At 45.6% G+C, this 15,104-nt stretch overlaps 2 protein-coding genes across 2 annotated transcripts; both read left to right on the top strand.

Moving 5' to 3' along the window:
* The first annotated feature begins 363 nt into the window (after nucleotides 1-363).
* Nucleotides 364-5,293, top strand: LOC123123607 (elongation factor 2). Its single transcript, XM_044544144.1, has 3 exons — nucleotides 364-560; nucleotides 1,908-2,036; nucleotides 2,612-5,293. The coding sequence occupies exons 2-3, from the start codon at nucleotides 1,946-1,948 to the stop codon at nucleotides 5,050-5,052; spliced, it is 2,532 nt and encodes an 843-aa protein (XP_044400079.1). The 5' UTR covers nucleotides 364-560; nucleotides 1,908-1,945; the 3' UTR covers nucleotides 5,053-5,293.
* Nucleotides 5,294-8,315: 3,022 nt separating this feature from the next.
* On the top strand, nucleotides 8,316-13,400 carry LOC123123608 (elongation factor 2). Its single transcript, XM_044544145.1, has 3 exons — nucleotides 8,316-8,534; nucleotides 9,971-10,099; nucleotides 10,736-13,400. Exons 2-3 carry the CDS (start codon nucleotides 10,009-10,011, stop codon nucleotides 13,174-13,176), a joined length of 2,532 nt encoding a protein of 843 aa, XP_044400080.1. The 5' UTR covers nucleotides 8,316-8,534; nucleotides 9,971-10,008; the 3' UTR covers nucleotides 13,177-13,400.
* The last annotated feature ends 1,704 nt before the right edge of the window (nucleotides 13,401-15,104 follow it).

Consider the following 15,104-nt stretch of genomic DNA (forward strand, 5'->3'; position numbering starts at 1 on the left):
CATCCCGTTGTATTATGCCCAGGCTCCATGGAAGGGCTAGCTCCATCACCGGCGACGGTGGAATTGGAGCTGGAGAAAGTGAGGGACGGCAGGGAGAGAAGAGGGGTAAGGTGGAGCCGTACGCGTTCGTTTCGGTCGCGTGTCGCACCGAACAACCGCGAAAAGTGACGTGGACACTGAGCTAACATTAAGATTAGTGCGAATTAAACGGACGGCGGAAACAGCGTTCGGCCTGAAACGTCCAAAATCTGACGTTCGGCACTTATTGTTTCCAAGAAAGAGTCGCTCGTTCATCTCACATCACTCGGCTGGTCTCTGGGCCATCCCTCGGGCCGGGCCACACACGACTACCCTTCACTTCCGCGGGCCGCAGTCGCGTGCCCATTCCCCCCTTTCGGCCCTCACGTATCCGGGCCGGGAGACTAGCACTATATATACCGGGCAAGCGATGCCGCCCTAGGGTTCTTCCTTCACCCCTGCTTCCATTCTCTTCCTCCGGGAGCGCCGCCGCTTCCTCATCTCCCACCTCTCGGCTCGGGAGCCGGAAGCGAAACCCCAAGGTGAGCCGGACCTCCCCCTCCTTCCTTCCTCCCCGCGCTCCGGTCGCCTCGTTGGTGCGTCGCTTCTCCGTAGTCCGTGCTAACTGCTGCCTAGTCGTTCGATCGATTCCACCGGTTTTAGTCTCCTCGCTAGCTCGACGCGCTTCAGTTCACGTCGCTGGATCTGTCGTCGTTCTTCCGTGTTTTTCATGTTCTCAAGCGCCGTAGATCTACTGCCTTGTTCGTCCTGCTCGCCTGTTCGAACGGTTTTGTTCTGACGTCTGTAGATGCGCGCTAGGTTGTTGTTCCGTCGTGATTCACGTGGATCTGTTGTCCCGGTGTTGGTTTTGGCCATTTTGCTATGCTGTTGGTTCATGAGGTTTGCTAGAATGCTCGATCTGTAGGGTATTTGCTCGCTCGCTTGCCTGCCTATCGTAACCTGGTCGGTGTTATTCTCTGCTCTCATGCTCAGATCGGAGAAAATTGTATCACTGCTTTGCATGTTCATTTTAACTTGAAAGAGAGCTACCGATATTTATCATCTGTGTGTTTCAGTGTTTTATGTAAGTTCAGTTCAGGCACTCTGCATGAATTTCGGTCTGATCTGATCATTATTTCGTTTGGATGAATATGTGCTAGTATTTTCTGTGTTTTCCTTGGTATTTGATGGTTGCGCCACTTGAGAGTTTCAACTCAATGACGTTCTGTTCCATTATTTATAGCGTTTATGTTGGTAGTTACATGATATCACAGTCATTAGCGCATAAAACTGTGATTCCATGACAAATCAGCCTCTATTACATTTACCCAAGTCTTGACTTTGTCTGTAATCACCTTTACACTGTTTTGCCATTTGACATAATCTTCTGGAGAAGTTTTTATCTATGTACCACCCCTTTATAAGCTCCACAGACCTGGAAGTACTTGGGGTTTTAGTTAGTGAATCCATTTCCTGTTTTTGCTTCATAGTTGCTTCAGTGCTTTTGCATGTATGCTCTGCATAATATTTCTTTGTTATTGCTGTGTTGTTTTTTCTCATACTGTGACTGTCAGTTCTCTTAATATTGTTTGGGCTTGCTTTGTTGCTGCCTTCTCAGTGCACTTCTATTAGTCCTAATATATTAAATTTAATAAGCTCAGTTGACCATATTATATATTTCAGGGGATGTTGGTGGAAGTGTTGGTTAAAGTAGTTTTGTAGCAGTGTATGAACCTTATTGTTGTACACCAATGTTAAGTGCACTTTCGAGTGGACAATTGTGGTTTTAATTACTTGGACATCCATTATTATATTACTGCCAGATTTCATGTATAGTTATTCGAACTGTATTAGTGCTTGATTCTGATAGCTTGCTATTCTTTGAACAGGTACTGTAGTCCTGGCGTGACATTCAAAAGCAGTCAAGATGGTGAAGTTCACAGCGGAGGAGCTCCGTGGAATTATGGATAAAAAGAATAATATTCGTAACATGTCTGTTATTGCTCATGTTGACCACGGTATGTGATTGAACAGTGTCAGTTGTCTCTAATTATAATGTTTATACAGTATAATCTTTTAGATTGATGTTTTTGTAGCCTGCTCTTAGTTGTGCCATATTATTTCTAGAACCTGGATCTCTATATTAATAACTGTTTCACTGTTTTAATACAAGTTTCAGCTCTTGCTGTCTCCTGGAGCTTATTCTTACTGCTTGTATGATTGATTAATGCTTTAACAAGCTTAAATGCAACTATTAGAATATAATTGCATGGCTCAAAATCTCCCCAGTTTGGTGTATGCTCCTGCTAGTTGCTGAATGTATTTCAATTTACACGGTTATACTTAGTAACACAAAAATGCATTTCCTTCTATTAATGTTGTTTGCAATGTCCCACCAGATTTTGTTAACCATGTTACTAAATACCTGGTTTGTCCTCTTTTAATCATGGTTTGTTTCAATGTACTTTAATGTTGTGCTGTACTTTACATCTCTCAGTGGTTAATATGTTCAAGTGTATATTAATGTATATCACGTTCAACTGTCAATCTGGATGCTTTTGCACCGTCCTCACCCATATTTACATGTTTGCAGGCAAGTCTACGCTTACGGATTCCCTTGTGGCAGCTGCTGGGATTATCGCCCAGGAAGTTGCTGGTGATGTTCGCATGACTGATACCCGTGCAGATGAGGCAGAACGTGGTATTACAATCAAATCCACGGGTATCTCTCTGTTCTATCAGATGACTCCTGAATCACTTGAGATGTACAAGGGCGACAGGGATGGGGATGAATACCTGATCAACCTTATTGACTCACCTGGTCACGTTGACTTCTCTTCGGAAGTGACAGCTGCTCTTCGTATCACTGATGGTGCTTTGGTGGTGGTTGACTGTATTGAGGGTGTCTGTGTGCAGACCGAAACTGTGCTGCGCCAAGCTCTTGGTGAGAGGATTAGGCCTGTCCTCACCGTGAACAAGATGGACAGATGCTTCCTTGAGCTTCAAGTGGAAGGTGAGGAAGCATACCAGACTTTCTCCCGTGTCATTGAAAATGCCAATGTCATCATGGCAACATATGAAGATGTGCTCCTTGGTGATGTCCAAGTGTACCCGGAGAAGGGGACTGTTGCATTCTCTGCTGGTTTGCATGGGTGGGCTTTCACCCTTACAAACTTCGCTAAGATGTATGCCTCCAAGTTTGGAGTTGATGAGGCGAAGATGATGGAGAGGCTTTGGGGTGAGAACTTCTTTGACCCAGCCACAAAGAAATGGACCTCCAAGAACACTGGGACAGCTACCTGCAAGAGAGGTTTTGTTCAGTTCTGCTACGAGCCAATCAAGCAAATCATCGCCACCTGCATGAATGATCAGAAGGATAAGTTGTGGCCTATGTTGAAGAAGCTGGGTGTGACCATGAAGAATGATGAGAAGGACTTGATGGGCAAGGCTCTCATGAAGCGTGTGATGCAAACTTGGCTGCCTGCCAGTCGTGCTCTGCTTGAGATGATGATATTTCACCTTCCCTCTCCCTCAAAGGCACAGAGGTATCGTGTGGAGAACTTGTACGAGGGTCCCCTTGATGATATATATGCTAATGCTATCAGAAACTGTGACCCTGATGGTCCTCTTATGCTGTATGTCTCCAAGATGATTCCAGCATCTGACAAGGGTAGGTTCTTTGCCTTTGGACGTGTTTTTGCCGGGAGGGTTGCAACTGGTATGAAGGTCCGTATCATGGGTCCCAACTTTGTTCCTGGCCAGAAGAAGGATCTGTATGTGAAGAGTGTCCAGCGTACTGTTATCTGGATGGGAAAGAAGCAAGAGTCTGTTGAGGATGTTCCCTGTGGTAACACTGTTGCTTTGGTTGGTTTGGATCAGTTCATCACCAAGAATGCAACCCTGACAAATGAGAAGGAAGTTGATGCCTGCCCAATCAGGGCAATGAAGTTCTCTGTGTCCCCTGTTGTGCGTGTTGCCGTTCAGTGCAAGGTGGCATCTGATCTTCCTAAGCTTGTTGAGGGTTTGAAGCGGCTGGCGAAGTCTGACCCTATGGTTCTCTGTAGCATTGAAGAGTCTGGTGAGCATATCATTGCTGGAGCTGGAGAGCTTCACCTTGAAATCTGTTTGAAGGATCTGCAGGAGGACTTCATGGGTGGTGCTGAAATTATTGTTTCCCCTCCCGTCGTCTCCTTCCGTGAGACTGTTCTTGAGAAGTCCTGTCGCACTGTCATGAGCAAGTCCCCCAACAAGCATAACCGTCTTTACATGGAAGCTCGCCCATTGGAGGAGGGATTGGCTGAGGCTATTGATGATGGCCGCATTGGCCCGCGTGATGATCCTAAGGTTCGCTCCAAGATCCTGTCTGAGGAGTTTGGGTGGGACAAGGATCTCGCCAAGAAGATTTGGTGCTTTGGACCTGAGACGACTGGCCCCAACATGGTTGTTGACATGTGTAAGGGAGTGCAGTATCTGAATGAAATCAAGGACTCTGTTGTGGCTGGGTTCCAATGGGCATCGAAAGAAGGTGCTCTGGCTGAGGAGAACATGCGTGGCATTTGCTTTGAGGTCTGTGATGTTGTTCTGCACACTGATGCTATTCACAGGGGTGGTGGTCAGGTCATCCCAACAGCCAGGAGGGTCATTTACGCTTCTCAGCTCACTGCCAAGCCAAGGCTGCTGGAGCCTGTGTACCTGGTTGAGATCCAGGCCCCGGAGAATGCACTTGGCGGTATCTATGGTGTTCTGAATCAGAAGAGAGGGCACGTGTTTGAGGAGATGCAGAGGCCTGGTACCCCGCTGTACAACATCAAGGCTTACCTCCCGGTCATCGAGTCGTTTGGGTTCTCAAGTACCCTCAGGGCGGCGACATCTGGCCAGGCTTTCCCCCAGTGTGTGTTCGACCATTGGGACATCATGTCTTCTGATCCTTTGGAGGCCGGCTCCCAGTCCGCGACCCTTGTCACAGAGATCCGCAAGCGCAAGGGTCTCAAGGAACAGATGACCCCTCTATCTGATTTCGAGGACAAGCTCTAAACTTTTGCTTCTGTTACATGGTCTAGTTTGCTTTTGCTGCTAAGAGAGCTGCACTATTATCTGTCTATTGAGTCGTCGTCGCTGTATTGCTATTGGAATGTACTCCTATCTGTCGTGATACTGGCACTTTGTTTTGATGTCTGTCGATGTTAAAACTTAGATTATATATCTGTCGCGATACTTTTGATGTCTATCAATGTTAAAACTTAGACTATATATCTGTTATGGTAGTTCTTGTTGATGTCTTGTTTGCTTTTGTGTTAGATCTTGAGATCTCTGCCTGGTTCTTTATTTTGCTCTAGTCTTGCTCTATATTTTTAATGATCTTGAGAGCTCCTCTACTTGCAGTATTTCTTCCTGCTCTTATCATCATTTTACCTTCCATGTTTTATGCCCATCAAAATGTGTTCCATCTTCTGTCAGTTGTATTTCAATCTATGCTGTACTTGTTTTTCTCCATTTTCACGAGACACGCACTGATGATGAGAAATTGCTCCCTAGTGCTAGATACATCTGTTGAGCAAACAACATTTCAGACGGAGGATGTAGTACATTAGAGGAACTTGCCGAGAGAATATACTGTAGTAGAAGCATCTGTTAATGCCGAGAGTATCCGAACTTGTATCTCTTCGGAATACTACAGATTGAACCTTTGTAGGCATGAAAGAATATTCACATAATTTTCATGCTCAGTAACTCTCTTACTCCACGGTCATAGCAATATTGAGTTCTGAAGTTGTTCATGGTAAATTCTGGCATATAATTGATTTGTCTGCTATTTCTTTACTGTTACTGGATGCAATGTACTGAGTAGTTGTACACGGGCTCTATGTAATTATGACACTTGCAAATAAGCTTCAACCTTTTAATTTTTGCTGAAACATAGGCATGCCATTTAATGACTTGTTTTCATGACCAACTTTGCCACAATTAAGCTTAGGCAAAGAGTGGCTAACAAAATGTTTACTACAAGTGTGGCAAGATTTGGCAAAAAATTTGAGCCTATGACATGTGGATCATATAGCTAGAAAAGTGTGGCAGCTAAGTGTGGCAATAAACTAAATACATGCCTAAGATGTTGTGGCACGACTAAGGTTAGACGCGGAAACCTTACGCTGCAAATCAAACATACCTTAACTAAAATAAAGTGATCTCAGGTTTCTTAATTTGGACACGATGTTCATAAATACAAATAATACTCTCTCCGTATCTAATACTAAAACGTGACTTGATACATCCGTATTTAGACAAATCTAAGACAAGAATTTTGGGACGGGGGAGTAGATGATTGGCTTTGGTCAGTGTGTTCTGGCCGCTTTATGGATGCTTACTTTTATCTTTTATGAAATTTCAATACTTTTCAAAAGACAAGACAGACTTTTAATTGCCAACAAAAATAGTACGGGAAAATAGGGCTGAGGCTCGTCCATCAAATTCTCCGCTAAAAGGGAAAATATAAAGTGGCGGAGCTAACAATAATTTTGATTGATTGCATTCATCTTTGGATGAAAGCTTAGTTTGAGCATGATTCTCCAAAAATATTACCTAAATGATAAGCTTAAAATCCGTAGCCTCCTATTCACCATCTCTAGTCAATCATGTCGATCATTTCAATGGATATTAGAGTTATGGATCTTTATTACGGCTTACCGCCTAAAGAGAATAAGGTCGATGCCGGGAAATCCACCGGTGGTGCCCCTATGGTACATGGTGAGCTTCCCGTCACCACACAACTGTTGCCTTGACCATGGTGGACTTTACGTTAATGTTGGATTTTTAAGTCCGCCATGATAAAAGAAGTTCATTCCATTTTCAAGGAAGAGGTGGGCTCGAAAGTCAAAGCCTCTACATCCGCACAATCCTCATTTGCTCCAAGTGAGGTTCGTGATGTGGACGATGTAAGAGAACATCTTGCTCTCCCCGAACCTACAATTGCACCCCTCGCAATTCCATAGAGTGCCACTACACACTATGACCTATCCAACATCCGGATATTAATCATGTTGGGCCTCCGCCCCCTTTGAAAGCTAACACATTTTCTAAGCGGAAACTCACTCTGGAGTCTCACATTTACAGTGCCTCTACACAACTCTCATGGGTGATTGCGAATGGTTTCAAGCCCAAGGACCCATCAAGCCTTACACCAAGGGAAGCCGTTGATGATCGATTCATTACCACCGCCTTCAACATGCTCCGGCTTGCCACCACCGATGAGTATGCCAATTCCATTGCTATCTTCAAGCCCCCCAAAGAAATTTGAGATTGCATTGAGGATATATTTGAAGGACATGACAATGTTCAGAGATCTAGGTTGGTCATTGTTCGTCAATTTGTCCATAAGGAATGTGAGAGAGACCACTGAAGAGGTGTTCTGGAGATTGAAGTCACTTGTGTTGGATTCGAGAAACTTTTGGAGCCATGGTCTTTACGAATCATACTATGATCATGATGATCCACCAACATCCCGACTATGACCGAATGACTCCCAATCGAGTTGTGTCTTCTTTTGGAGATCAAGTCCAAGAACACAATGGCGATTGATCAAGAAATAAAGAACTCCAATCTAGCGCTAAAGGCCAAGAAGGTGGTCGGATGTGCTACGAGAGAAGAAGTTGATACCTCGTGTCAGGTTGACTTTGAGGAAGACTTGACCCTCTAGGTCAAGAAATATTCGGGCACAAAAGCAAAGAAAAGGGGAAGCATCTTAAGGGAACATCCTTTGGGAGAAGAACGTGCCACAATCTTATTAATGTTACATGGAGAAGATTTCGTTTTGCGATTGACTTCTCTCTCGCGCCATCCGCCTCGCGAGCCGTCCGATCAAGGTTGATCGTGCTGCACTCATCGTATGTCACCCGTCCACCTGGGGCCCATGCACCACCGTCCGCATTATATCCAGCGCAACAACGAGAGCCACTCGCTCCCCCCCACATGAGTGAGATCCCCATTTTTCCTCTTCATATTTGAATCCCTCTTTGCACGGCCCCGTCGGAGCAGTCGCAAGCGGCATGTAGCACCTGACGGGGAACCTGCTGCACCCTAGCAGCCGGCGACCCACAGCACCCGCGTCGGCGTTGCCCAGCATCGTCGACCGTTCCCGTGCCCTATGTTGCCGAGCATCGTTGGCCGTTGCTGCGGTCGGTGTTGCCGAGCACGTCTGCGCTCAGCTCTCATCTTCTTTTTTTTTTGAGGCACGCTCAGCTCTCATCTGAAATTCTCACCACGCCTGGACATCATCCCTTTCGGCCCGACTCCACAGTGGACAACAGACAGGCCAGCTTCACTTGCGGGCCGCATTTCGCGTGGCCGGCCTTCCCCCTCCGCTCCGCGCGCATCTTGGCCCGCACGGAACCAACAAAATAGCATATATAACGGCCAGCAAATGCGACCTAGAGAGTCCTCACTTCCTTGAACCCTTTCCATTCTCACGGATCGGGAGCGCCGCCGCTTCCCCACCTCTCGTCTCTCGGCGAACCCCCAAGGTGAGCCGAACCTCCCCTCCCGCCTCCTCCCCCGCGCCCTCCGGCTGCTTCTCCGGCTGCTCCGTCGGCGGGCGCGTCCCTGCTAGCTAGCTACTGGCTGCTACCTGGCCGACCGATTTCACGGGCTCTAGTCCAGCCTCCTCGCTAGCTCGATGCGGTCCAGTCCCCTTTGCTGGGTTCGTGGCCGCTGGGATTATTCCTATGTGGTTTCGATGCTCTTAGACGCGGTAGATCTGCTGCTTCGTTCGTCCCGCTCGCTTGTTCCTGGCGACGACTTTGTGCTGACGTCACTAGATAGATAAGCTCGTCGCTTCCGATGCGCTTCTGCGGTGGCTAAGGGTGTTTGCCCCGTCGTGTTTAGCGAGGATCTGCCCGCTCCGCCGTGGTGGACGGCGATCTGTTTTATGTGGTGTTCCGTTAGCTTTTTTCGCCATTTTTTGCTGCGCTGCTGTTCATCCACGGGCTCTTAGCATGCTCAAGCTGCAGGGTTTTGCTCACTCGGTTGCCTGCCTGCCGTACCCTGGTTGGTTTCGTTCTCTGTTCTCATGTTCAGGGCGGAGGAAATGGTGATGCATACCTTTGCTTGGCATGTTTAATTTAATTTGATTGTGTATATAGAACGGGAGACTCTTATAGAATGGTGTGTCAGTTCTTATCTACTTATAGTTGAGGTATTATGGGTGAATTTATCCCTCATCTGTTTTATTTGGTTAAATTGATCCTATGTGACTATCTTCTGGTGTTCTTCTCAGTGCTCCCCATGCATGGTTGGTTGCACCTATTTCAGAGCTCAACATTATGACCTTCTGTGCATCGCATTGTTTCTAGTGTTTACAGTGGTAGTTACTACTACATGATAATACAGTCAGCACGTGTGCATAAAACTAAAACTACCTTCTGTCACAAATCAACTTTGCATAAAACTACGATTCTGTTTCGAATCTGATTTGTTTTCTCCATCCACATATGATTGATTCATGAGAGATGTTTCTATGATCCACAAAGTTATACAGATCTGTAGGTACTTGAAGGTTTAGCTAGTGAAATCCATTACCTGTTTGTGCTTCATACTTGCGCACACTTCAGATAATGGACTGCTTTTCTTTCTTATCTTTCTTACTGTTTTGTGCTTTCTTTCGCATACTGTCATGTCGAGTGCTCTAAAAATTGGTTGCCATTGTTGCTTTCTGGCTTCCTTTTGAACGCACTTTGGGCAATTAAGTTTTCAGAACATGGTCTTCAGTTCCCATAAGTTAGTTTTAGTATGCTTGGTTGACTGTAACACATATTTCATTTTAGTGGGTGTGGTTGTGGAAGTGTTGGTTAAAGTATTTTTGGTACTGTACTTGAAGCTAATGTGTGCCCAACAGTAGTAAGAGCCTTCTGTTTATTCAGTTGTGGTTTTAATTACTTAATTTTTGTTCCATTCTGAACAGGAACTATATTCCCAGCGTGATATCCAAAACCAGTCAAGATGGTGAAGTTTACTGCGGAGGAGCTCCGCGGAATTATGGACAAGAAAAATAATATTCGTAACATGTCTGTTATTGCTCATGTCGACCACGGTATGTGCCTGAACATACAGTTGTCTCTAATTATTGAGTTCATACAGTAGAATCTTTGTTAATCAATGTTTTCAGCCTCTTAATTTTACTGTATTTAATTCTAAATACTGAAACTATTTAAATGGGTCAATTTAACAAGTGGAGCATAATTAGTTTCATCCCTAAAACCAATCCATCTTATTGTGTCCTGGAGTTTACTACCACTGCTTATTATATGATTGATTTCTGCTTCACCAATATGACTGATTTCTGCTTCACCAAGCTTAAATGTTACTGTTGACATACCATCCCAGGGCTTATATCTCCCCAGTTTGGTGTATTCTCACATTGTCCCTGAATGCATTACACTTGTAGGATCTGAAATTTACATGATTGTACTTAGTTACTTCAATATTGATGTCCTTATATTCTGTTTGCAATGTCCCACTAGATTTTGCTTAACCATGTTGCTAAAAACCTTGTTGAGCTTATTTGTACCTTCTTTTGTTTCCTGATTGTTTGAAAGTACTGTACTGCTGTGTCCTACTTCTGCCTTATATGAGTTAACATGTTCGATTTTCTATTCATATAGGTTGTGTTCAACTGTCAAACCAGATGCTTGTGCACTGTTCTCACATATTATTTACATATTTGCAGGCAAGTCTACGCTTACGGATTCCCTTGTGGCAGCTGCTGGGATTATCGCCCAGGAAGTTGCTGGGGATGTTCGCATGACCGATACCCGTGCAGATGAGGCAGAGCGTGGTATTACAATCAAATCCACGGGTATCTCTCTTTTCTATCAGATGACTCCTGAATCACTTGAGATGTACAAGGGCGACAGGGATGGAGATGAATACCTGATCAACCTTATTGATTCACCTGGCCACGTTGACTTTTCTTCGGAAGTCACAGCTGCTCTTCGTATCACTGATGGTGCTTTGGTGGTTGTTGACTGTATTGAGGGTGTCTGTGTGCAGACCGAAACTGTGCTGCGCCAAGCTCTTGGTGAGAGGATTAGGCCCGTCCTCACCGTGAACAAGATGGACAGATGCTTCCTTGAGCTTCAGTTTGAAGGTGAGGAAGCATATCAGACTTTCTCCCGTGTCATCGAAAATGCCAATGTCATCATGGCAACATATGAAGATGTGCTCCTTGGTGATGTCCAAGTGTACCCAGAAAAGGGGACTGTTGCATTCTCTGCTGGTTTGCATGGGTGGGCTTTCACCCTTACAAACTTTGCTAAGATGTATGCCTCCAAGTTTGGTGTTGATGAGGTGAAGATGATGGAGAGGCTGTGGGGTGAGAACTTCTTTGACCCAGCCACAAAGAAATGGACCACCAAGAACACTGGGACAGCTACCTGCAAGAGAGGTTTTGTTCAGTTCTGCTATGAGCCAATCAAGCAAATCATCGCCACCTGCATGAATGATCAGAAGGATAAGTTGTGGCCTATGTTGAAGAAGCTTGGTGTGACCATGAAGAATGATGAGAAGGACTTGATGGGAAAGGCTCTCATGAAGCGTGTGATGCAGACTTGGCTGCCTGCCAGTCGTGCTCTGCTTGAGATGATGATATTTCACCTCCCCTCTCCTTCAAAGGCACAGAGGTATCGTGTGGAGAACTTATACGAGGGCCCCCTTGATGATGTATATGCAAATGCTATCAGAAACTGTGACCCTGACGGTCCTCTTATGCTGTATGTCTCCAAGATGATTCCAGCATCTGACAAGGGTAGATTCTTTGCCTTTGGACGTGTTTTTGCCGGGAGGGTTGCAACTGGCATGAAGGTCCGTATCATGGGTCCCAACTTTGTTCCTGGCCAGAAGAAGGATCTGTATGTGAAGAGTGTCCAGCGTACTGTTATCTGGATGGGAAAGAAGCAAGAGTCTGTTGAGGATGTTCCCTGTGGTAACACTGTTGCTTTGGTTGGTTTGGATCAGTTCATCACCAAGAATGCAACCCTGACAAATGAGAAGGAAGTTGATGCCTGCCCAATCAGGGCAATGAAGTTCTCTGTGTCCCCTGTTGTGCGTGTTGCTGTTCAGTGCAAGGTGGCTTCTGATCTTCCTAAGCTTGTTGAGGGTTTGAAGCGTCTGGCCAAGTCTGATCCTATGGTTCTCTGTACCATTGAAGAGTCTGGTGAGCATATCATTGCTGGAGCTGGAGAGCTTCACCTTGAAATCTGTCTGAAGGATCTGCAGGATGACTTCATGGGTGGTGCTGAAATTATTGTTTCCCCTCCTGTTGTCTCCTTCCGTGAGACTGTTCTGGAGAAGTCCTGCCGTACCGTTATGAGCAAGTCCCCCAACAAGCACAACCGTCTTTACATGGAAGCTCGCCCGTTGGAGGAGGGATTGGCTGAGGCTATCGATGATGGCCGCATTGGCCCGCGTGATGATCCTAAGGTGCGCTCCAAGATCCTGTCTGAGGAGTTTGGGTGGGACAAGGATCTCGCCAAGAAGATTTGGTGCTTTGGACCTGAGACGACTGGCCCCAACATGGTTGTTGACATGTGTAAGGGAGTGCAGTATCTGAATGAAATCAAGGACTCTGTTGTGGCTGGGTTCCAGTGGGCATCAAAAGAAGGAGCATTGTGTGAGGAGAACATGCGTGGTATCTGCTATGAGGTCTGTGATGTTGTTCTCCACACTGATGCTATTCACAGGGGTGGTGGTCAGGTTATCCCAACGGCGAGGAGGGTCATTTACGCTTCTCAGCTCACTGCCAAGCCAAGGCTGCTGGAGCCCGTGTACCTGGTTGAGATCCAGGCCCCGGAGAACGCACTTGGTGGTATCTATGGTGTGCTGAATCAGAAGAGAGGCCACGTGTTCGAGGAGATGCAGAGGCAAGGTACCCCACTCTACAACATCAAGGCCTACCTGCCTGTTATCGAGTCCTTCGGGTTCTCGAGCACCCTGAGGGCCGCGACGTCCGGCCAGGCCTTCCCCCAGTGTGTGTTTGACCACTGGGACGTCATGGCCTCCGATCCTTTGGACCCTGGCACCCAGTCGGCGACGCTCGTGACGGAGATCCGCAAGAGGAAGGGTCTCAAGGAGCAGATGACCCCCCTATCCGACTTCGAGGACAAGCTCTAAATTTTGGGGCTTCGAGGACAAGCTCTAAATTTTGGGGCCATGTTTTGGTACTGGCTCTTGCTGTGAAGGGAGGCGCGGTATTTTTCTCCCTATGTGTCTTCCTTACTATGTTGTTGTTTGTATGTGGTGCTACTGAGACTATGGTTTTGATGATGGTTGTGGTGATGTAACAGATGTTAAACTTAGATCATACATTTCTGGCATCCCATGGTGGTTTATTTTTACTGTGCTGTGTTTGCTTTTGTGCTAGATCTTGCTTTCATTTACGTATATTTGACTGTCGTCTCTCGCAATTGCGTGGTGCGTGTTGTTACGTTTGTGAGTTCCAGCCATTGTTGCGTTCTGGTTCATTCATAATCTCTTGGGCTGTTTTTTTCTTTCCTTTGCTCTTAGTTTCATGTTGTTATGATGATTTCCACCAGCCCCTTGTGTTCTTGCCCGGCCGCTCTCTATTTGCTGCTCTGTGGCTGAGCAGTATCGTTTTGCGATAGAAGCTTTCAGTCTATTATACTATATGTGAAACTCAAATGCTTGATGGTTTTGTTTGTTATGATCTATTTTTGGAGTGCCATTGCTACTACAGTACGTACATGGCAGAGAAATGCTGCTGATATTAATGATCTGTATCAACGCCTTTCAGATCTTACCACTGTAGCGAAATTGGCTGATAACCCGCGTTACATTTTTTACGACGGGAATCGGAATGAACATAGCTAGAGAGCGCAGTGCTTGGCAGTTGTTGCCCTGGGTGAAGATCGTTGCGGCAACAGCAATGGAGGCCGCATCTTTGTGTACAATCAGGGTGACCAGTGCCGGCTTTTGTCAGCTGGTCTTTGTGTTCAAAAAATTCACAAAGACTCTTTGTCAAAGAGCATATGACAAAAGACAGCACCGACAGACATGGAAGATGAGGGCCGGCAAAACAGAACCGCATCGCATATGCGGGAGTATATTCCTATTCCGTTTCTCAAGCGACGCGTCAGCGATGACGTGCGACCGGACGACTGACTTAACCAAGCAAGCACCAGAGGCATATGCCGATTGGAGCAGTTGAAGCGCCGCCAGGGAAGACCAAAAACCTGTCCTTTGCATAGTTTGTACTGCATTCCATGGTTTTACCAGATATGGAAAAATATCCAATTATATCAGTCCTTAGAGCATGTACAATTGTTGATAAGACTGTTTTATCTTATGGCTGTAACGTTATTTAGAAAGGACAATAAAAAATGATGTGCAATTCGTTATTCTTACTTACCCTCGTCTTCAATAACTAGATATCTCTAATATGTCGTGAGACAATTGTTTCTAAAAATTCTTTTTTTGGGGGGACAGGACAAGCGTGTACAACCCCTAAAAATTCAAAATACACACGAAGAAACAAAAAGGAGAAATTCAGGTATGAATAGGCCATTTTGCTTTTGTCTTCGTTTTACACTAATCATGATGGATTTGTCTTTTATGTTTTTCAATGTGTATTTAGATTTTGGATCTGAGTTTTTTTAGGGATTTGTATACATATGTGTTGCGAACGTTCATAGTTTTTATCAATTTTTTCAAAATGTTCAAATTTGAATTTCATAAAATTGGGAGCATGTAAGGTTTGGTGCAGTGGCGGAGCTTCATGGGGCCCAAAGGGGGCCATTGCCCCCCTACTCTATAAAATCTCTTTAAGTGTACCCCTAATTAATTGTTGGCTTGAATATCCAAGGTTTATGACCCCGCGAAAAGAAAAAAGAAAATCCAAGGTTTATGCATAACTTGTCTTCGTCGCGCCCTCAACAATCTTCATCAAGCTCTTCTGGTCCCTGATGCTTTCTGCACCAGATATATCTTTCTTCCTGTGTTAGCGCACATTTCTTTCTTCATGCTCTCAAACAATTTTTGCGATGGGGACACCGGCTTCCAAGTCATGTTGATTGGTTAGCACG

The sequence above is a fragment of the Triticum aestivum genome, chromosome 5D (assembly GCF_018294505.1).
Source record: "Triticum aestivum cultivar Chinese Spring chromosome 5D, IWGSC CS RefSeq v2.1, whole genome shotgun sequence".
Taxonomy (NCBI): Eukaryota; Viridiplantae; Streptophyta; class Magnoliopsida; order Poales; family Poaceae; genus Triticum; species Triticum aestivum.

Excerpts from the sequence above, each read along its gene's own strand:
- LOC123123608 (XM_044544145.1), top strand. The coding sequence starts at position 10,009 with ATGGTGAAGTTTACTGCGGAGGAGCTCCGCGGAATTATGGACAAGAAA. Across the intron at positions 10,100-10,735 it reads TATTGCTCATGTCGACCACG|GCAAGTCTACGCTTACGGAT; the intron begins GTATGTGCCTGA and ends ACATATTTGCAG.
- LOC123123607 (XM_044544144.1), top strand. The coding sequence starts at position 1,946 with ATGGTGAAGTTCACAGCGGAGGAGCTCCGTGGAATTATGGATAAAAAG. Across the intron at positions 2,037-2,611 it reads TATTGCTCATGTTGACCACG|GCAAGTCTACGCTTACGGAT; the intron begins GTATGTGATTGA and ends ACATGTTTGCAG.